The following is a 24,564-nucleotide window of genomic DNA, read 5'->3' as shown; positions in this document are numbered from 1 at the left end:
GCATGGAGATGCAGACATACAGAATGGGTTGACCCACACCAACGTGCATGGATAAAAATTGGAAAGGATATCTCAGGAGTGAGGGATCCCAGCCCCACACAAGGCCACACAGCTCAGGGTTTCAGTGTCAGGAAGATAAGTCCCCCTAACTTTTGTCTGTAAAACCAGTGGAGGCTGGGGTGGCAGAAGAAACTGCAGGATTCTCAGGCATCTCCTCTTAAGGGGTCTACAACAGATTTAGCACTCACAGACTCACTCCTCCTAGGCTCCAGCACTGGGGCATCAGCTGGCAGGGAACAAGTAGCATACGGGGAGAAACTAAAGTGTCTGGCATCCAGGCACTTCCCTCCCAGACAAAACTCCAGAAGCCAGGCAGTGGCCATTGTCCCTTTTCTGAGCCCTCTCCCCACAGAGCCACAGAGCAGCAACACCATATCTGAGACTCCATCAACCTATTTCTCATGGGTTGCCCCACCCAGATGATTACCTAAGGGTCTGCCCCATCTAATTCACAGGTGTGCTTCTCTACATTAGGCCACGCTACTAAGACAGGGAGTCAGGTCAGCTTTATCTATTACATAGAAACAAACACAGGGAGGCTGCCAAAATGCGGAGATAAAGAAATATGGCCCAAATGAAAGAACAGAAGAAAACTCCAGAAAAAGAACTAAACAAAATGGAGATAAACAATCTATCAGATGCAGAGTTCAAAACAGGTTATTAGGATGCTCAAGGAACTCATTGGTTACTTCAACAGCATAAAAAAGATCCAGGCAGAAATAAAAGTTATAGTAAATGAAATAAAGAAAAATTTACAGAGAATCAACAGTGGACTGGATAAAACTGAGTAACAAATCAATGATCTGGAACATAAAATTAAAAAAAAAAAAAATCAGTCAGAACAGCAGGAGGAAAAAATAATCCAAAAAAAAAAAACCCCAAAGAGGATAGGGTAAGAGGCCTCTGGAACAACTTCAAACATACCAACATTCGAATCATAGAGGTACAAGAAGGAGAAAAGAGCAAGATACTGAAAACTTATTTGAAAAAATAATGAAAGAAAACCTCCCCAGTTTGGTGAAGGAAATAGACACACAAGTCCAGGAAGCGCAGAGTCCCAAACAAGTTGGACCCGAAGAGGAATACACCAAGACACGTCATAATTAAAATGCCAAAGGGTAAAATTAAACAGAGAATATTAAAGCAGCAAGAGAAAAGGAGACAGTTACCTACAAAGGAGTTCCCATAAGACTGCCAACTAATTCCTCAAAAAAAACTTTGCAGGATAGAAGGGACTGACAAGAAGTATTCAAAGTGATGAAAAACAAGGACCTACAACCTAGATTACTCTATCCAGCAAAACTATCATTTAGAATTAAAGGGCAGATAAAGTGCTTCTCAGAAAAGATAAAGCTAAAGGAGTTCATCAACTCCAAGCATTATTATATGAAATATTAAAGGGACTCATTTAAGAAAAAGAAGAAAATCAAAACTATGAACATTAAAATGGCAATGAGTTCACAGCTATCAACAACTGAATCTAAAAAAACAAACAAACTGAACAAACAAGGAGAACAGACACAGAATCATAGCTATGGAGGCCATTTGGGTGGTTACCATTGGGAGGGGGAAGGGGAGAACAGGGGAAGAGGGTCCGAGATTAAGAAGAACAAATTGGTAGGTAAGGAATAGACAGGGTGATGCTCAGAACAGTATAGGAAATGGAGTAGCCAAAGAACTTAACTAAGTTCAGGGACATGAACTAAGTGGGCTGATGGCTGGAGGAAATGGGGGTACTGGGTGGAGGAGGGCAAAGGAAGAAAATTTGGGACAGCTCTAATAACAATCAATAACATATGTTTAAAAATAAAATAATATAAAATATATTCATGACATCATATACTTTTGCTCACCACACTATTACAAGCACAAAGATGTTCAGTAAATATATTTTGAAGGAACTAATGAATAAATATGCATCCATACTACAATCTAAACTAATAATGAGTCATAAACTTGAAAATAGCAAAACAAGATGAATTTTTTTAAATAGCAAATTATCTCTTAGTGCTATATCCCACAGATTGACTTTTTTCCCATTACTTTTACAAGAGCACTAACAATATAATGCGAGGTCTCTACAAACCCTGAGAAATGTTGCAAGCCCATTCTTAAGGATGTTTTGGAACAGGGGTGCAAGCTATACCAGATAGCACACAATTATTTTTTAATCATAACAAATCTATTGCGAAAATTACTTACATTCAGTAGGAATTTTCCAGGTAACTAAACATTAGTGCATTTTAGCTTTAATTTTCATTTGAGTTTTGCCTCAAGAAAATTAATAAACATAAGGTTCTATCAAGCTAAAATCATCTACTCCCAAAGTTTTTTATTCACTTACCCTATTTAGGTGATATTTGAAAGTTTAACAAAAGATATTGAAGACATTCCTTATCCCCAATTTTTAATAGAATCTTTAAATATTAAGTTAGGAAGAAATTAGGAAGAAGTAAGTATTCCTTTTTCCTGATGGTAAACAACGCACATCTCTAATAACAAAATTACGTCATAAGCCCAATCCAATCACATATTTTTTAAAAGACTATGAAATACAAAGCAGAAAAAGGATGGCTTTCATGTTAGTAACTAACACACAGGAACGTTAACACAAAAGGAGAGAGCCCTGGCTGGTGTGGCTCAGCGGCTTTAGTGCTGGTCTGAAAACTAAAGGGTCACTGGTTCGATTCCCAATCTAGGGCATATGACTGGGTTAGAGGCCAGGTCCCCAGTAGCAGGGTGTACAAGAGGCAATCACACATTGATGTTTCTCTCCCTCTCTTTCTCCCTTCTTTCCCCTCTCTAAAAATAAATAAATAAATAAAAATCTTAAAAAAAAAAGGAGAGAAGTGCCAAAGCCTTTGAACTTGGTCGTATAAACTTTTAACTAAATGATAAGCATTTATATATAAGTGTGTATGCATGCATTTGTATATATGTGTGCACATACATGTATGTCTATATACATATATAAATATGGGCACATATATATTCCTTAATCTATGAAACATGTTGCATGTATTATTGATTTTAATTATGATTTCAATTCATTTTATATTTCATGTAAGAAATATTAAGAAATATATTTGAAAAAGTAATTAGTTATTTTTATATTATCATATCTACAACAAAACACAATTGCCAAAAATATTGTCTTTTAAGTTTTGAGCTACCTGTATATTTAAAGCTGTAAAAATTTTGCCAAATATATTACATATTTTTTTCCTAAATGCTCAGTTCCCAGTGTTTCCAGTCCATAATTTTTTAAATCGCCCATATAATTTCAAGAAAAGAGAGGCTGCTAGTTTCTCATAATTCAAACTAAAATGTTAAACAGTACTCATATCTTCTTGTGAACAAAAGCACATCATGAATTAACATATTAATAATGCACAGTAGGATCTTTTCTTTACACATATATCTCTCTTATTTTTGTTGTCTCATACTAGTGAGTCTCATCAAATGAAATCAGGTCTTTATAAACTCTACCAAACTGGCTAAATACCACCTCCTATGAAAAAAGAAAGTGAAAGAACAAGTTTTTACACAGATGGATCTAGAAAGGATGACTTCATCAAAGAGAATCTTAGTTATATTACAGATAAAAGGTGGGAAACAAAGGAATAGGTCTTTGTGGCTACCATCCTTTTCCATTAATCTGAGGAATGTATCTTGTTGGAATTTGATTAGATTGAGTGTGGCTTCACACAGTTGTTACTCAAATTTTTCAGGCCTTCCTGTGACCTAAAGCTTTCCTGTGACCTAAAGCTTTCCTCTTTGTATGAGATTAGTATCTACAAAGTATGTCCCAAATCCTTGCCTGAAAGGCATCATTAGTATCATGCACTCATTGATAAAGGCAGTTCAACTACTCTATTTACCTTTTTAACCTAATGCACTCATGCATTTTAAAATTTGTGTCTTACAACAATCACCATTTTGCCAAACCAAGTTCACCTTATAAACATCCTTTTGGTTAATATCCTACTTTAAAAACTTGAAGTTACAGAGGAAAAAGTAAGAAATGATCTGTCAGTTATATAAATTTACAGAAATAAATTGATTGGGATTGAGTTTTAACTAGCTCCTCATGGTACAAAAATGTGGTTTACTTATATTTGTATCACACAAGTTACAGTCCAATCTAATTTTTATCAGTTTATATGTGGATATATGGTACTTAAATGACTCCACAAGACATATTTTTTTCCTTCAACTCAGTATAACCTCACATGGAATGGGAATTAAAGGTACTCAGAAATATTGCTATAGTATAACATGTTAGGAAATCACAATGCAGAGGAAAAAAAAGGAAGAATAAGTCTATCATATTATCTTTTGCAATATGTATCTATATTTCTGTTTTAGATTCATTTTGAGACTTTCTATACTTCTAATCATTAATATATGCCTCATTAGCAAACTACCCTTTCCTGACTTCACAGATGTCATGAGATTGAAAGCCAAGCCCCTTCCTCAATACAGTGCACAATTTACTAACCAAATAACAAAATCAGGAAAATAAATTATATGCAGAGACTCCTAATATTAGAGCCATACCTTAAATATTATGTGCTCTGTCTTAAAGAAGATGAATACTACATGCAAAAGGGGTTGATGTTACTGGAAAGAGGCAGTGGAAGTTGCATAAGAGAAAATCTAAAAAAAATGAACTGTAATAGCAGTGCATTAAAGTCATAGAAGAGTGAATGCCAGGTCAATAGTTTTATATATGTTATTTCTAAAAGAGAACAAACACCACTCTAGTTATTTCTGTTCCATAACTTCAAATTTGATGTGTAGGTTCTTAATTATTGGAGCACTTATCTCATACTAATGTATTATACTTTAAGCAAATGAATATATATATTCATTTATGTGTATATATATTCATTTATGTGTATATATATATATATAAAACATATATATCACATACATATAAGCAAACTTTTGTAGAGTTGGGCTCCTCCTAGTCTCTGGCTGCAGTGAGGTTATGGCACAGTGCCCGTATGCTTTCAAATATTAGCTATCATGTGACTCTGCAGCATAACAGTAACATAAGGTTGACAAAATAAAACAAATTAGAAACTCCAGGAACTAGCCTCTATCACCTCGCTGTCTATCTTAACTTGTTTTTCCTTTCATATTACTGAGGTACTGGCTCCATTCTGTTTCTGTCTATCACTCTCTTAAAGAAGAAACAGCAAATATGCAGAAGTCTAATGACTGAAGGAATGGCGCAAATACCTAATTCTACAGAAAGCAGAGAATCTCACTTGTGCAGTCTTCCCTGGACTTTAATCCTACGGCCAAGTTGCTTATTACCTACCAAGCTGGTACATGCTTCCTCCACTAGATGCAACAACTTCCTCTTCTACTGGAAGGAAGCTAGATCCTTGACTTCAACAGGAAGCTTTATTCTGTAACATATTTGGGGTCAGGTAACAACAACAACAAAAACTGTACTGGCTTCTGCATTAAAAAAAAACTGTCTATAAAGGGCAAATTTAATTCACCCAACTTTAATGGAGCCATACTTTTTCTTTTTTATTTTATTTATTTATTTGTAGAGAGAAGGGAAAGGAGGGAGAAAGAGAGGGAGAGAAACATCAATGCGTGGTTGCCTCTCACATGCCCCCTACTGGGGACCTGGCCCTCTACCCAGGCATGTGCCCTGACTGGGAACTGAACCAATGACCCTTTGGTTCACAGGCCAGCACTCAATCCACTGAGCCACACCACCCAGGGCTAATTGAGCCATACCTTTTTTTCAGAAGAAATTAAGTAGACCAAGATATAATATGAGCCTTGCAGTATACTGGCTGATATAGAGATTTCTCTCAGAGAAGTTTGTGAATTTGTTTTTGATTTTGAAGATGCTAATTCTCTATACAAATGAAACTACTTAAATTTTCAATGGAATGCATGTATACAGGAGTTGATGTCATACTTCAAAATTACTTACAAATCTTAAGCCAAGTTCAAATTTACACCAGCCCAAATAAGTAGAGAGGGAAGAAATCACACATAGCAAAAGAACTGCCAATATCTTCATATTCAGAGACACTGAGAGAAGGACATGAAGAAAATTCTTCCGTTGGACAGTCTGAAAGATTACTAAGACAAGTATATTTGACAGTGTCTTAATTAAACTCACCTCAAATTCCCAATTCAAACTCATAGAAATAACATTATCCTGCACTTCTCTTTGCTTTTTTCACCCACACCCAGGCCAATTCTGTCAAATCTATCCCCACTATAGTTTTTGAATCAGTCTACCTCCCTTCACATCTACTAGCAATTTGTTTTGCCCTCACCCTTCTATCCCTAAAGGGATTTCTCTGCCTTTGGTCTTTTCACCTTTAATGACATCCACACAGAGGTCATATATTTTATTTTCGAGTAACATTAACCCACTTTAAAACCTCTAGATGGATTTGTATTGCTTTCCTTCCATGACTGAATCTTTCTCAAGAAACCCTTTAACCCTGTTTCCCAGAGAGGAATCTCCTCCCAGTCCCTATATTTCAACCAGAAATGCCATATCTATTAAAGTCATGCCTTAAATACCGTTTCCATCCTATCCTGAGCACTACAATCACTTGATCACAACACTCCTCTTCTTGAGACTCTGTTCAACTTACCTGCCAGTTGAAGAGCTCTCTCACAAGGCTCTATCTAGAGCGACTTTAGGGTTGGCAGCAAGTTGTATACAAATACCTCTACTGCACTGGTACTTGACGGCAGTAACGTTATGTAAATCAGCATGGGACCTAAAGAGTTCAATCAACTGCACATAGTAGGTGTACTCTAAATGTATGTTGACAAAATGGATGAAGAGTAATGCAAAAATAAGTTCTAGCTGGTGTGGCTCAGTGGATTGAGTGCTGGCCTGCAAACCAAAGAGCCATCGGTTCGATTCCCAGTGTATGGCACATGCCTGGGTTGCAGGCCAGATCCCCAGCAGGGGGTACACAAAATGCAACCACACATTGATGTTTCTCTCCCTCTTTCTTCCTCCCTTCCCCTCTCTAAAAATAAATAAATAAAATCTTTATAAAAAAGAAAGAAAGAAAGAACGCTGGGGAGGTGTAGACTGTCCACCTTCTGGCTTCATCTTGTCTGTCCCAGCACATTCTTTCTTCTCCTCCTCCAATGAAAAGGGAATATTTTCTATCCTCAACAAGCTATAATCCTCAAGCCAAATCTGGCCCACCCCTTGTTTTGCTATGACCTGTGGGTAAGATTTTTTCCATTTTAAATCATAGGAAAAATACGGTCAAAAGAAAAAATAATATTTTATGACACAAAACTTACAAAATATTAAAATTTCTGTATCCATAAATAAAATGTTATTGAAAACTGAAAAACAGTTCTGCTCTTTTATTTACATATTGCCTATGGACACTTTCTCCCTACAAAGGCAAAGTTGAATTGTTGTGAAGAAGAGGCATTATGGGCAGTAAGGCCAGAAACAGTTACTTTCTGGCCCTTGAAGTTTTGAGACACCAAGTCTATAGTATCACACTCCCTTTAGCAACTAACAGAGAGGTACCTGGAGTATAAAAGAAGAGGGCGGCATTGATAAGCATTGGCAGTCAGTTCTGCATTCTTTCTGTTTTCTTGGGCTTATTGTTAATGACATAAAATAATCATATTTCAGATACTTGCTTGTATGTGATGTCTATCAAGCAATTGAAAGTGTTTTAAATCAAGAAATGTGATTTTAAAAATCCAAGTAGAGGATATTGTTCTGCCCTTACTAATAATTTACTTTAAATAATGGTATTAGAAGAAAAAAACAAAAGAATTCCTACTCACATAGCCAATTTTAGATAAGATTTTCCACTCCCGTTATTATTTTGGGGTTCTCTATAAACAGAGACTATCAAATTTTTCACATTTCCCTTAAATTGTATAGCTCAAAAGGCACATGTCTAGCAAAACCTCACTAATGTTGAAAGTAGTGAGAGAATTATGGTCTGGATCTTGTTCGACCAGCGAGTCTGATTATAATCACTGTCTATGTACCTAGCAGACATATCGTTACCTGTCCTTTGAAATACATTCCAACTTTGTATTAAGCAGTCCCTATAATTTTGTCAACAATACTTCCAAAATAAGATTATTTTCCACCTAAGTGTAACTCATTGCTTTGAGTTTTTCTGACTCAGTCATGAAAACTGGCTGGTGGAATATTTTAAACATGGTTGCACGTTTGCCAACTGCTTCCTTCAATATTTAAAAAGATTTAATAAGGTCCATCTTAACATTGCTTCTCACCTGCATAGGCCAAGGTATACAGAGAAAATGAGTACATCCTTCTCCCGCATTCATTGGCAAGCATCTTCCAAAGGAATCTCTGTACTCACTCCTGCTTCTATTCTGCTAAAATCTTTCTCCCACTCTCATGTTTTGAAAATGAAGTGCAAAATGAAAGAAACACTATTTTAACTGCTCTTAAGCCAAGTTCATTGGAAGAGAATCTCCCTCATCAGTGATGCAATACTTCCTAAATGAGCACTGCAATCTCATGACCTTTAAACTGGGACATAACACTTCTCATCGGAATCATATTCTCTCCTTGGCCCCACTCACACATTTATCACCTGGACCCTTTCAGTTTGATTGCCTGCTGGCTTCTCCTGGCAAAATGTTAGGAATCTACATTTCCGACTATATCTGAAGAATTAGTTTTCATTTATATACCAAATAAAGCATTTGTTCTAACTCTGCTTAGGTTTTTGGCTGCCTAAATTTTTATAAATCATGTCTATGTTGTTTGGGGGGGTGGGTTCATAGAGAAAGGTTCTGATAGGTTTCTAAGGTTGAGATACATGATTTCTTTATCATTTTGTTCCTTCTGTTAGACCACTAATAAAGATGTTAAATCAGACCTCACTTGAAGCTGATCTCTAGACATCACCCACCAAATCGTTACATTTTCATCTCTGCTTGCCCTTGGGTATTACCACCTCTTAACAAGATATTTCACTTCCACAGAGTGAAAAACAGGTTACAGGCAGCATCATGCAGAGCCCTTTAAATGTTTGTTCTCATATTCTGACTACAGTAAAGCCTTTTCAATGAACATGAGCACATATGTTATAGAAGGACATACTAAGCTGCTACATCAAAAATAAATGTAAAATGAAGAGCAAAATAAGCATAACTTTAAAAGAACATTAAGGCTTGGCTTAATTTACCATCTAAATATGTCTAGATGACATTAGAATCATATAGACAAACAGTAATGGAATAACAGCATCTTGCATTGTGTAGTTGATATAAACAGGTCATCAAACTAAAAACTTTTCTATCTATGCATCTCAGACAATTGACAAGGTTCATAAACCTTAAGAAATTTTCTTTGAACTATGCCAAGCACCCAATATAATCAGAAGATATAAAGAGACATAATAGGGATTATAAAGATAGCATCTAACACCTTATGCTAGACTAGCCTACATATATATATATATATATATGTATATGCATATATATGACATCTTATTTGTAAATCACACACTGTCCCCAAGTGCTCATGGGAAATAAACACCTGCCACCCTTAACAGTTTCTCATTAGATGCTTCTCTAAAATCTCAAGAGTATTATAATTAGTTTCTTTATCAAACAAACAAAAATGTGATTTGGACGCTGTGAAGTAGATCAGCTTAAACAACATTTTGAATATAATTGCCAAGATCATGTTTTTAGCTTGATGGTCATTACAACCATTGAAAAAAATGTAAGAATGGCTAACTAATTTTTTTATGTATTCATTTGGGATATTTTTACCATTTCAATTTTATCTGACGGTAGCCACAATTAAGAGTTCATGAAATACTGTTGTGTGTTTTTTTTTTTAAGGCTATTGCAGGTATTGAAAACTTAGCAACTTCTTTGTCAAAAGCTTTGACAATGTATAAGATCTAATTTGCAAAAGAGCCAAAGTAGTATGAAGACTTTTCTTGTCTGCCTTTCCCCCCATTAAAAACAGAAGGTATTAATCACCCGAATTCAAAGGCAGCTGACTGATGCTATTCACTGGGTAGGGCATTCTCACTCATGTGGCCCCATGAATAACTCTCAAGGCTTTTATTATTGCTCTGAGTGGACTCTTAGCAGCACAGCCTCCCGTTAGCAACCCTCATCCCCTCAGGCTCCAAAAGGATTATAGATAGCAGCTGAAAGAAAGCATCATTGGTAAAAACAAAAGTTTTTAAAGGGAAAAGAAATGGGAGCAAAGTGGACATATTGGAGACAAGTCATGATTCATGGCCTGTACTGTGTTCTGCCTCTCTTTCTCTCACTCAATACACTCTTTAGTTTTACTGCTGGATAAGAAGAGGCCAGACCAGTGCACTTCTCCTAGCAACCAATATCAGTCAGCAAAAAAGGCATGTCATCTGCTCAAAGGGAAAACGGAAGAATCTGGGGTCATACAAAGCCAGACACATGTTCTTTTGCATTTGATCCCAAATTGATTATCAAAAAGGATTCAGTAAATGCTAAATAATTCTGTTTTATGTGAATGCTAACAATCCATAGAACTAAATATTAGCTTGTCCACTTGCTATATAGTGGTTTCAAATGCTGGTCCAATTCATTTCTTTCAATGTTCACTTTTCCATGTTTCCAACACCACCCCCCATTATTGTTCATAGAGAGTGCCGCTTCCAGGCGTTACTTTGCACCTCCTGGATTATTTCAAATAGAAAGATTATGCATAAACTCCTATAGCATCCCATGTTCAGAAAGCTTAGAACGGCATCCTAAAGACAAAGAGTGTAAAAGCAATCGCCTGGTTGTCTCATTTGCATGCCATGTTTAGCTGCTGCTTCGAAAGATAAAAATGCCTTCTGAAAAGTTGAATAAACTTGGAATTGAAATTTAACACGATGACGCACTTACTGAGAGCCTCAAAAATCTGGAGAGCATTTCATAAGATTCAACTGATGAACATCACAGGTGTTATGGTTTAACATAAAAGTACAATAATTCATAGCCTGGAAAATGTTCTTCTTAAAATAAAAGTTGTCAGTGGGATTGTGAGTAGAGGGCAGGCATCAAACAACTCACAATTTTTTCATTTCTTACAGCCATGTGGATATGGGGTGGGGGGTAAGAGGTATCTTTGCCCAAAATCTGTACCCACATGTTGTACATATTTTTCCCATTCTTTTTTCTTTCATTTTGTATTACAGGTTGAGATTATCCAAGCTCTCAAAATACAATGGCGAATTGAAACACTTAAAAACATACTTAGCTACGAAATCACCTACATGTTTTCATGATAGCTAGTGAGGAACTCCCCAGTTAAATGTGTTAGCACTTCTTTCCTGGTGAAGTTATTAAACAGCATTCATGAGAAGAGCAGAGGCTGCAAATCTCATTTAAATGACAGCTTGAAAGTACAGGGATCAGGTACCATCAAAACACTTTCTCATTGTTACTTTTTAACTCTTGAGATTATCAATGCAGTGAAAAAAGTAGTTCTGAGACCATCAAATTCAATGTTCTAACTCTTCACAGTCCATTTTACATGGGGAAAAATGCTGAGGAATGTTAAGTTAGCAGACATTCCTTCTTACCTCAGTTTCTTCTACAATCAATGATGGAGTTGCATAGGAGTTCACATAATTGCCTTTTGAGTGATGGCTCCTTGTTGAAGTCATTGATATTCAAAGGTATGTTAGAACAGACAGCTGTTGCTTATTTAAGGATGAAAAGGTGAAATGCCTCCTCCAGTTTAAGGAATCAACAATGAACAACCAACAACTTGGTTTTCAATAACTACACTATTATTTGTCAATACATTAAATTAGATTTAAAATAAAGATATAAAACATAATTCAGAATCCCTTTTGCTAGGTTCATCCTGACTTTCCCTTAATTTAATATAATCATGAAAACTACATTCTATAATTATCAGATATACCTAAACAAATTAGTTCAACAATATCTAGAGTTTGCTAGTATTTGGAAATAAATACTGTTAAAATATAAAAGTGTAGCTATAACCTTGATTTATAACCTTTTCTTTATAAAGAAAACCTCAACTGATTTTTTGAAAGTCAAAAGTTCCCCCTTTTTTGATTCTACTTATGAATATTTTAGCTGGTTATAACTGTTGCATAGGTTTTGGACAAATCCTTTAAATTCCAAATGGTTTCAACTGGGTGTTCCTTGTTTAAGCTTAAAAAGCGGTGTAATGGAACAGTTGAGTTATATTCCATGTTCTCCAGCTCATTTCCAAAAAGGCATGGGACCAAAAACTAGGGAAAGAGATCCCACATCAATCTTTACAACAGAAATTAAAAAGTGGCTATTAACCCCCTCTCTGGAGCTAACACTGCTATGTTACATATGGTTCTAGTTACAGCGGCCATAAACTAAGTACATTGGCTTAAGACTACTGTTTTTGTAGTATAAATTTTTTTTTTAAATTCCATTTATTCATAAAGTAACAGTAAGCACCATTGGTAATTAATGAATGAAAGTGGATATGAATCTTAAGACTAGTGAATTTTGCCTATCCACATTCATGTCATTAACCCCACACAAAATACAGGAATATAACCCATGCAGATTGGCTATTGAACCATGGTTGTTTTCAGAGATGGATGTTTATGGTTTTCGATAATTTTTTCCAGGCAAAATTTTCTCCATCAATTGTACTTAAACATAATAATCAATGATAGGACATTTAATTAAATAACTTACAATAATAGAATTAAATGAGGCATTAGAAATTACACAGTCAAATGTTACCTCTTTTTTTTTTGGTAAAGATCTAAAATTATACAATTAATTAAAAAGAAAGCTAAAACTGAGTCCAGAGCTTCTTACCCCCGCCAAGGGGTGTCCCTTCCACAACAGTAACAATATTGTTTTTATTTGGGTTACCTTTTCTGATATACATAAGCACTCAATATGCAAATCTTATGAATGGATAATTGTAAAAATTATTAAACTCAATATGGATATAGGATAAAAAGAAGGTAAGTGAGCTATCTAGAAAAAAATGTGAGTGGAGTCTATAAGTGTTTTTTTTAGAAAACTAGGAGTGTTTCCTTAGAATATATTGTTTGTCTTATACAAGAGTTATCTTCATGTTACTTTATGTACCAAGTAAAGCACCAAGTAAAATATTTTCTTGATAAAATGTAAATCAGTCAACGTGAACCAGAATGCAGGCTCAATAAGCATGTTCTACTTGTTAACAAATTGCTATTTGTAGTATGCCTCTCTTGTTTACTCTTTTCATTCATAATACCACTCACTTGGGAATCCAATTTGTTCTGTAATCAGCATATGATGCAATGGAAACATGTCCTAGCACGTTTGTCACAGTTGCATAGGTGTGGCCACAGATGGGTCCCCTTAAGAGTCAAAGTTCTTAATCAGTCTCCTGAAACCTCATGCTTGAAAGATTATATGAAAATTAAAATTAGCCCTAACCAGGTTGGAGCATTGTCTCAAACACCAAAAGGTTAAGGGTTTCATTCCCAGTCAGGACGCACGTCTAGGTCGCGGGTTCAATGCCTTTTCAGGGGCAAGGGGTGCGTTTGGGAGGCAGCCAATCAGGGTTTCTCTCGCACATCAGTGTCTGTCCCCCGACACATGTTTCTCTTTCTTCCTGTCCCTTTCTCTCTTTCTAAAATCATTAACATATCCTTGGGTGAGGATTAAAAAAATAAATAAAACATAATTAAATGCTCAATGTAGTCTGTAATTAGCCGGATAGCCAAAGCCCTCTTAACTTTACTTGTAGTATATGTTAGAAAGGAAACAATAGTAAAACTACTACTAATAAAAATAGTCACAAGTAATACTTAAATGGTGCTTATTAAGTACCTTGCACTGTTCAGAGTATTTTATGTGTCATTTATATATAAGATATGTATCACATATGCAAACATATTTCTATATGTGTATAATATATATATACTTATATTTCTCATATATATTCATATATTCATTTATTCCTTATAGCAACTGCATGAGATATACACTAGTGCCATGTCCATTTTACAAACAGGGACACTGAGGCATAGATAGATTAAAGTACTAGTCACCCAACAGTGTTTGCTGACTGTGTTTCAATAATCATCTTATATTCTTCCCCTATGGACAAACTATGTTACAATTAAATTAGACGTCTTGCCTTTCCCCTAGTATAACTCTGTCACCTCCACGTTATTTCCCCTGCTATTCCTTTCTGCTAGAATGTTATTTCCAATCTCTCTCCCTATTGAAATTCCACTAATTTTCAAAGGCCCAGATTAAGCAACCCATTGGGTATTAACCCTAGACTGCACCAGCTAAAACCATCTTTTCCTTTTCTGAGCTCCCATACTATATTTTCTGTGCTTTCAACCCCCATTTACCAGGCACTACGTTTGTGTTAGGGACTTGAACATGTTATCTTCTCTACTAAAGAGTGGTCTCTTCGAAGGTGGGAATTATTTAACAGGTCATTAGGTTTGTTGTCTTGTTTATAAATAGGGGCTCATGTGTTGAATCAAAGTATCTCAAGTTAATTCTCTTACTGATATGTTCAGGAAAAAGTTCCAAGTTGACAAAGTTGGAAACAATCTAGAGATGCAGGGGATACAGAAACAGCCCGGACTCCCATTTCAGCTCTGCCACTAAGTAGCAATGGGATCTCTGACAAAGCGCAAACCTTCTCTGAGCTTCATTTGTCCATGTGGGCAAGTGTATCGCAAAATTGTAAAAATTTCTTCTAGTTTTGAGATGCTATCATTTCATGATTTATATTTAGTATTGATGAGTTCTCTGCCAAAAGTGACAACTTCAATTTGGGTCATTTCCTTTGTAAAACATTACAGAGCAATTGAGGAAAACTTAGAAGAGAATCACTGATAGAAACATGGAACAGACTGACAGCTGTACGAGGCAAAGGGGGAGGTGGGGACTGGTTGTAAGAAGGTGAAGGGATGAGCCAAAGAACATATATGCATGTCCCATGGACATGGACAACACTGTGGGGGCGGCCTGAAAAAAATGGGGGCGAGTCTGGCTGAGGGGGACAAATGGGGGAAAACTGGGGCAACTGTAATAGCATAAACAATAAATAAATAAATAAATAAATAAATAAATAAGTCATACAATTAGAAGAAGCAAAAAAAAGGGGGGGGGGAGAAGAAGATAATCACCAAAGGAATTAGAAATTAGGACCATTAGAAATTGAATAATATAAAATGGCTTCACTACAAAAATATCATATCGAACTTCCACTCGATATTTTCTTTCCAAGGTGAATAAAAAGAATATATTTACCACACGTATGGCCAGTGGGAATATAAACTGATACATATGGCTGCTTTGGAAAACAGTCTTGCAGTCCCACAAAAAGTTAACCATAGTGTTACCATATGACCCAGCAATTCCACTCTAGGTATATACCCAAGAGAAATAAAAACATGTGCACGCAAAGATCAGTACATAAATGTTCACAGCAGCAATATTTATAATAACCAATAGTGAAAACAACCTAAATATCCATAAACTGATAATTCAACAGATAAATTATATGGAATATACTATTCAGCAATAAAAAGGAATGAAGTACTAATATGTGCCACAACATGGATGAGCCTTAAGAACATTAGACTAAGAGAGAGGAGCTAGTCACAAAGGACCATATACTTTATGATTCTCTTTATAGGACATGCCCAGAATAGACAAATCCGTAAAGACAGAAAATAGACTACTGGCTCCTAGAACTGGGGAAGGGGTAGTAGATCAGGAGCGTGATGCAGGGTCTCTTTATTTTTTTCTTTTTTTCTTTTTTGGATGACAAAAAGTTCTAAAGTTAGACTGTAGTGATGGCTGCACAACTCTGCGAATGTGCTAAAAACCACGGATTTGTACCCTTTTCTTCCATGGGTATGGTATGTGAATTATATCTTAATAAAGTCATTGGGAGAAAATATTTAAGTAGCAAAATCCAGTGAATGTTTATGTTGGCCTTTATCTCGGTTTAAAAAAATATTTTTTTAAGTTAAACTCCTTGAAGTTATTTTCTTAAAATCAAAAGTAGGTCTATAAAGATGTCCTACCTGCCAAATTCCGGAGTCTCTCTCAGTTTAGTGTCAGTGATGGTAAACAGAGCCTTGAATATGTTGTTTGCAACAGCAGACAGGGTAGGACAATGCCCCTTATTAGGGATGTTATTTTAATCTTCCTCTTTGTTTTTAATTATTAGAGCCTTATATATTTGGAGACTAATTTTAGAATTAAGCTATTTAATTCTATCTTGGTACTAGAATAATCATTGTAACCTGTTAATTCATAAAGGGAAAACTGCCCTAAATGTACAGTTAAATCTCAATTTCTGGACTGTAAGTCAACATTTCTCAGTGCGGTGGGAATGTGTGTGGTGCTCTTATGGTACATCAGAACCATCTGAAGGAGCACCCTGTCAAAACATACACACCACTCAGCAGTATGATAAAAGCACAGCAGTGTAAGCTAGTAATGGGGGAAGAGTGACCATGAAAACCACCCTTACTGAAAATATTCTTGTTTGGAAGGAAGAGAGGCACATGAAGGCAAATGGTCAGTGCTGTTATTTCCTGACAGATGAAGAGCAGAATATTAAATCACCAGAAATCACTAAGTCCTTTGTGTCAAAATATGCATATTTGATAACTGTATCTATCTCTCTATCTATACACATACACCCCAAAATATAAATTAACCTAGTTCAAATCATAAATGTTTCATGTATTGGGCTACAGCATGAAAACAAACATTTCAAAAGGACTCTGTAAGCACATTTTCAGACAATTAACAAACATTTGAATACCCACTATGTGTCATCCTGTGCTCTAGGTACTGTTGGAACATTGGTAAACATAACAGACAAAGTTAAGTGCCTGCCACAGAAGGTCAGTGTTAGAGTCAGACCGTAAACAAACATCTCTATCTATTGTTGAGTGAAATTCTCTGTGGGATGCTCATGTTTCTGCATGTCTTGCTAACAGAGGCACTAACTAACACTTTTACTCCAAATCATCTTTTCAAGAATATGTGTGTGTGTGTGTGTGTGTGTGTGTATAGCAAATTGCCTTGTATAAAAAAGATAGTCGTCTTTGAGAGCAGAAAGCAGATTTGTTTACTGTCCAATATAGACAAGACCATGTCTTCCTCCAGGGTAAAGATTAGGCAGGTTTCCTTATTTCCCATTATAAAACATCTGGGTTCCCACACTCATGGTTTCTCAGCTCTGAGGATAACCCGCTATGTCTGCTTCAGCTACCTGGGACCCAATACATGGTTCCTAAGGGACTTCAGGGTCAAGGTAAATATTCACAGACATGAAGTTTTGCTGCTTGCTGTGGCATGACTAATGAAGTCCATCATCTCTTACCCCGGAGTCCCATGTCTTCTGCCAGCATTCATCAAGTCGTGGCAGTCTAACTTCCTAGCTTGCAGGTAGGATGTCAGTCCCTTCATGGTTGTTGATGCGCACATAACACACATAATCACATACACATGCACACTTCTAGGAAGTTATAAGTGCTATAAAAAATTAAGAAAGGTAAAAAGGGGCAGACCAATAGTGTTTAAAGGGGAACAATTTTAGATAGGGTGGCCTGCATTTCTGAAGAGATGATATCAGATAGGGACTTGCTAAATCAATTAAAGACGTCTCCATGCAAAGATCTGGGAAAGTGCATTTCAGGTAGATAAGGGGACAAATGCCGAAGCCCTAAGTCAGGAAAAGAACATCAGAAAGAATGTTCTAAATCTAGGTACTAGGTGAGGAGTATGAACAGCTAAGGTCAGAGAGGTAGAGTGGGGCCTGAACTTGAATTACTTTGTAAGCTGTTGTGAAGTGTTCTGAGTGGAAGCTATGAGGAGGTTCTGAGCAAGGAGCTGCCCTTATTTTACATGCTTTTACAAGGTCCCCCAGTACTGTGTAGAGAAGGAACTGGGATGGGGGTAAGGTGCAGGGATAGCACAAACAGGAATGAAACAAATGACTATTTATCAGGCTAGTGCAATCGTCCTGGTTTTGTCTAGGATTGTAAGAAATATTTGGTATGTAATTATTTGAAAATTAATCAAAACAATAAGATGAATTAATGTATGCAGACAAGGATGGATAAATGGGATAAATATGTAGTAACTAAGTGAAGTTAAATAATGGTAGAATGTAGGTGGGAATATCTTACGTTCACCTTACAATTCTTTCAATTTTATAGTATGTTTGAAAATGCCTACAATGAAAAGTTGGGAGGAAACCACAAACACACCAATAAAAATGTTAGTAGCAGGATATATCTCAAAAGGTTGTGAAAATTAATTATGAGAAAATTCATTTAAAGTGAAGGAGGGATGCCGGAATGGGAAGCTCTCCCTACCTCCATCATGAAGCACAACAAGGAAATCTGTAACAGTCCTTCTTACCTCCTCTTTCCCCCTCTGCGAGAGTTTCCCCTTCTTCGTTTTAGCAAACTTGCACGTGGCTCACCATGGCTGCATGTACCAGATTGCAATTCTTTGTTGTTCCCAAATAAACCCATTTTGCTGAAGAAGTATCTGACTGACTTTGTTTACGGTCAACAGAGTTAACTCACGATTTGGATGTGGGCAGTGAGTACCAGTCAAGGATGATTCTCTGTGAATAGTGATGCCACTTATGGAGCTGGAGACGACAAGATAAAAAAGCTGGTGCTAACCCGCGCTTCAGGGGGATATATCCTTAACAAGCAAAGATGTCAAATGATCAGCTGGGTGTGTCAAGCACTGTTCTGGGCACTGAAGTCACAATGCTGTGAGAGCCACATTGTAGACTCATGGAACCTACATTCTTCCACACAGCAGTTAGGGCGATTTGAGAAGTATCAGATTAAAAATGGATTTGAAACCCGTGCAACTAGACAAAAGATCTTAAGGATTAGGTGCAAATGGAACAGAAAACACTAAGGCTTGAAGTCCAGTTTACTCTTATCTCTAGGAGTACCACTACTTTGAGTTACAGAGAGGCATTTGGAGTGAAACTGCTACACTTTAGATGATATATTAGATCTCTGTTACGATATAACACACTGCTGCCACATTAAAAAAGTTTATGGGACTCTCTCCAGAAAGACTTTATGTTATCATTCATTCATGTTGTATTCAATAACTAAAATGAAGAAGAAAAATCAATATCAATGTATTGATTTAAGTTGATAGGGCCATACCTGGAGATACTGTAAGAAACATAACATTTTTCTTTAAAAATAAATGTATCAAATGATACTCTACAAGTTTCCTTTGTCTCCTTGAACTCTGAACTATAGACTTCCGTCTGCCTAAACTGGAAAAATGTGGCATCTAAACAAAATAAATTTGCATTAAACTATGTAGTATTTTAAAAGAAAAATGATTTAAAAGTCAAGAACCTGATGGGATATATCCAAATTAAAACACTATTAATATATCTCCTTTAAATGCAGATTTAGAAAATCTGCATTTAAATAAACACCTTCACCTACTGTCTTTACTCTTCAAAGGTTTCTCTAATCCTTCCACCAGGTCCAAAAAAGGAGGAGGAGGAGGAGGAGGGAAAGGAGAAAGAAGAGAAAAGGAGGAGGAGTAGAAATAAGTTAAAAAAAATTCCAAATACACTTCAAAAACCAATTTGCACAAAGGAAGTAAATTTATCTCCCACAGATTGCAGGAATTACTGAAGCAGATATTACCAGATACACACATCCCACATACATGGGCTCCCCTCATTACTATATATGTACTCAAATTTAGGCAATATGCTTACATATCCATATTTTTATTATCAAAGATGCTATTTTATGCAGGCTTCTCAGTGATGAAATGGCCAGAATTATTCTTTTCATATAACCATTACCTCTTTTTTTCTTTTAAGACAGTTTTTTTTTTTTGATGTTCTAAGAAATCCTTTTGGTTTATGATCCACATGTTGCCTAGACTCAAAGGTTATTCAAACAAAGCCAATTCAAATGTGATATTACTACATAGTCCCAAGAACAAATTTCAGGTTACTTATATGCAATTTAAGTTCTGAAATGGACTACATATGGCTACAATAATGATCCCATTATTGAAAGAAGCACTTTAGCAAAATGTATAAACCTGTATAAGATTATATATATACACTACGCACACACATTATCTTTATCTCCCCAAATATCACGCGTTTCATTTTCATTTAATAGTTAAGGGTTAGATTAGGAAGCTATTCTCATTTTAAAAACATCTTTTTATAGATATTTTAAAATTATTGAATTGACAGAATGTATGGGACATAGATGTAATTAAAAAGCCTTGTGATGGTCATATTAGTTCCCTGCAAATGATTATAAAACCACATTCTTATTTAAGAAATAAAGAAAATTTGTAGAACAAAGACTAAGCTCAATACATATTCTCTTATCAACAGTAAAGAAAAGTCTGTACTCAGTTAATTAATCTGTATCAAATGAGAAAATCTGCATATACATCCCAAATAGAAAAGTTTGCCTGTAGTTCTCGACTAACTTAGTATTTATTCTCTAAGGGTTCCTACAGATACAAGATACTGAACAATCATAAATAATATTAGTACGTACCTTCTGTGAGAAGGCAAAAGGCTCACGTTTTTCATATACCATAAAAATGCACATATAAATAACCCACCGAGCAAATTTCAATGCAAATCTATGTATCATTTGTCACTGAATAAAATTAATTTTTGTGTCTAGCACCAGGACAGTCAGTATATCTTTGAAATGGTACAGGCCTCTCTAAATTTGAAATTCATGGAGAGAACGAGTACACACTTCTTAGAAGGATAATAAGTAAAGAGAAATCATGGAATCCTGGAGGAGTAAGAAAGCTTAGAGGGCCTACCAAGCGGCTCCCTCCTTATACATGCGAGCACTCAGTCCCAGCGTGTTGAAGTAGCCTAGAGGGCAGTGTTGCCTACATCCCAAATTTTCAACAGTCCTCATGGAGAGGCTGTCACCGTTCTGGAGTAAAGCAAAGGCAATCCAATGTCAACAGTGTGATTTGCATAGGAACTAAGTGAGTATCCACAGTTTTGTTTGCTTTTGACATAGTAGACGCTGAGTAAAAAATTAGTTTCACATACAAACAGAAATTTAATGTTACCTTTCAATTCCTCAGCCCTAGGCATTTTTTATTATGTTACTATGAATTTTGCTACATAATTGTGCCCCAGACACAAATCCCCCTCCACCCTAACCCTATAAAATTATATCAACAGAGGTCCTAGGTGGGTCTCTGAGGAAGGATGGGGGAGGTGGGGGAGGAAATGAGGGAGAGAAAGAGGGGAGGACGGCAGGATAGGAGGGAGGGAGAAAAGAGAGAAATGATGTCTTGCTACTGCTGTTCCAGCAAGCTGGTTAATTGCATTTGTTTCATATATCTCCAAACACTCTGGTACATTAATTACATTCTGTAACACCAAGCTCTTTTGATTCCCTCTGTCACTTCCACTGAGCAATTTAATTGCAATTGTATTCCTCCTGGCTACACAGACTAAAAAAAAAAAAGAAAGAAAGAAAAACTTGCTGTAATTCTGTAGTCTAATATATAGTTTCTACAGGTATTTCTGGTATTGAAAAATGTAAATTCATGTATTATGAGATGATATTACCAAAAAGTTATATCCAAGTCTTTTCATCATAATACTCAAGCACATTTGGAAAAAATATGCAAACCTTTTTGTTAGGATGATGTAAATGTATTGTAAAGGTAAATGTATTAAAGAAAGTGCATGCTGAATGGTTAGATATGATTATAGGTATTGGCCATACTATAATTCACAATGATTAATTCTTAAACATCTACTACTTAGAAGTGAAAAGAGAGAGAAGCCGAGTGCCCACATGCCTAGTATTGCTGGGAGGCAAAGGTACTCATGTAGTCCATGATTGAAAACAGCCACTTGACACTAGGTAAATTCATCTGTATTGCCTCATGTTTATAGAAAGGCTTCCTTTCTGAGTCCAATATATTGGGTTCTGTGTAGCAGCAGCTGCCAAGAACAAAGTTAGCTCCTACAGGCAGGCAAAAATAGGCAGTGTCCCAATAATGAATTTGTCCACAATGCATATGCTGGAGGAAAGTTTAGGTAACAACAATCAACTACAATGGTTCAAATCTTTGGACCAATACACCTCTGTATTGGTATTGTTCTTTACACGTACAGTAATTTAAAAACTAAAGTACCATAATCCCCATATTCAGGAGAGGAGGGGCCATGCTCTAGTCTTCTCTAGACCAATTCTTTCCATGGATGCAAAAATTAAAGTCACTAGAAGGTTAATAACAAATGTCCTTTCAACTTCCTTTTTTGAAGAAACAATAAAGCATATTAATAATTACTTCCACTGGTCATTTAAAACAGCTCCCCCTCCCCCCCCCAAAAAAAAGGATTTTGCAATCCTCGCACAAGAAACTGACATCTTATGAAAATATCCCAGGAAAACAAAATGAACAAAAGACAGGAGGATCGGAGGCAGAATGCTGGCTGCTTGACAGACTGACTCAACCTAGAGGGAGACACCCCCAGCACCTGTTTCTGATCCCCATTGTGTTTGCCACTGGGGACAGAGATGCCCCAAGCCTGCCCAGAGCTTATGCTCCCCCCTTCTTGGAGCCTCGCCCAGTCTTACTTTTGACAGTTTTCTCTTTATGATCTAAATTCTTCATTCTGATTTCACACTAGGTGTGCACTCACCAGCATGAAGGTGATACACATTGATCCCTGAGAGGCTCTGTCCCGCATTCCTAACTCAATGAACCTTCAGTGGAATATCCATTACTATTTTTCTGCACTTGAATTTCTAAGCCAAAGTTCAGATGCAAGAACACCAAACAGAGAGCAGGCACCACAGCATTAGACTCAGGCAAGAGCTTTCTTTTAATGTCCTTTCTAACAAAACTAAAAGCCCATCATTTTTTATTCAACTTCTCATTAATTAAGTTAAAAAAATAGCTAACTACTAACACGTTCCACTTGCAGCCGTTTAGAAACAAAAGACAAACTCTCTGCACCCCAAAAGCCCCCGTGCCTGGTCAAAAAGGAGTATACATACGATGCCATTTTACTTGAGCCCACATCCCACTCAAAAAGAAAGGGTTTTTTTTTCCGGGTGGGGAGAGGATAAAAGCATTTTTAACTTACCATTAACCGGGACATATAAAAATCCACAGAGCAGTAGTTGTGTAAACATCAGCCGACTCATGTTGACATATTAAAAAGGATCCAGATTGTTTAAGAAACCAATCCCAGAGAGCAAAAGTACAAAAATAAGTATCAAAAGAAGAGGTAGGTCCAAAGTTCAGACTTTCCTAGATGCTAATTAAAGTCAAGAAGAGCAAATCGCAAGATTAGAAGGGCTTAGTGGAGATGTCTTAAATGGGGCGCATTTAGATCCATCCAAATTAACAGAGGGCACTCCAAAGGCTGCTTGCTGTATTTCCACACTCTGGCTTCCTAAATTCCCACAAATTCAGCCCAGTCGGAGGGATTATTCAAGTGTGTCTAACCCCTCACTCCTCAGGCTCCATTGCAATCCAAAGCCAAGTTCTCTCTTCAGAAGTCAAGAAGATGAAGGGAGAGGAAAAAGACCTAATTCCTAGAAAGTGTTGCACAAACTTGCCAGCGCGCTGCCGGAAAAACCAATGGCCTGCCTACTGGTTTTCTCTCCCCCGGTCTCCTTCTCGGTAGCCGCTCCACGTCCAGAGTTTTTTCACTTAACTTCCACAATCAGGATGTGTCAAAGCAACACTTTGCAGGCGGGCCGACTTGGCGGGCCTCCGCTTTGCAGACTCGTTACCTCCTCCACCTCTCCCGTTTCCAAAGAGAGGTTAAGGGAAATCCCGACGACTGGGGTAGAGGAGGCGAAATGCTTCGTGGTGGGGCTGCCGGGAGGGAAGGAAGGAGGGGCAGAGCTGAAGCTGCGGCCGCCCCCGCGGAGCCGCCTCTGAGCGACTGGGAGCCCCGGCGAGAGCCGAGTGCGGCCAGGAAGCCAAGGAGCCGGGAGCGGAGCCGGAGAGAGAGGGAGCGCGCGGTCCAGCCGCCGGCCTGGGTCCCGCCGCCGGCGCCCCCTCTCCAGCCGCCGCCGCTGCCGCTGCTCCCGCGGCTCCGCAGCGGAGTGTTCGCCTCCTCCTGCAGCTGCGGGCGGTGGAAGGACTTAGAGGAGGAAAAGCGAGGAGGCGGGAGGGGAGGGGAGAAATGAAAGCTGCTAGGAGTCTGTCCCGGGGAGGGGGGCGAGGGGTGGAGGGGGTGCGCTGAGCCCTCCACCTCCACACTCCGCCACTCTCGGGTGCAGGGGGCGCCAGCCCGCTGGGCAGCGATGCAGCGGGGGTGAGCACGAGAGCCCGGAGTCCTAGAAGGAGGGAAATTAACAAATTCGGAGCCGAGGCCACCGGTCAATCCCTTCCCCTTCTGGGCACCAACTCGTCCCCCTCCTTCCCGCCTCGGGAGGGATAGGT

At 37.4% G+C, this 24,564-nt stretch overlaps 1 protein-coding gene across 1 annotated transcript in view; it reads right to left on the bottom strand.

Annotated features, from left to right (window-relative positions):
- ROBO2 (roundabout guidance receptor 2) overlaps nucleotides 1-23,537 on the bottom strand; it is a 581,303-nt gene extending 557,766 nt beyond the window's left edge. The window contains exon 1 of the mRNA XM_054585229.1: nucleotides 23,252-23,537. Within this exon, the coding sequence (XP_054441204.1) occupies nucleotides 23,252-23,312 (61 nt within the window). The 5' untranslated portion in view covers nucleotides 23,313-23,537. The remainder of the gene's footprint in view (nucleotides 1-23,251) is intronic.
- Between the last annotated feature and the right edge of the window lie 1,027 nt (nucleotides 23,538-24,564).

The sequence above is a fragment of the Pteronotus mesoamericanus genome, unplaced genomic scaffold (assembly GCF_021234165.1).
Source record: "Pteronotus mesoamericanus isolate MK-2021 breed Mesoamerican mustached bat unplaced genomic scaffold, CSHL_Meso_final contig_82, whole genome shotgun sequence".
Taxonomy (NCBI): Eukaryota; Metazoa; Chordata; class Mammalia; order Chiroptera; family Mormoopidae; genus Pteronotus; species Pteronotus mesoamericanus.
This window is presented reverse-complemented; position numbering and strand designations above follow the sequence as displayed.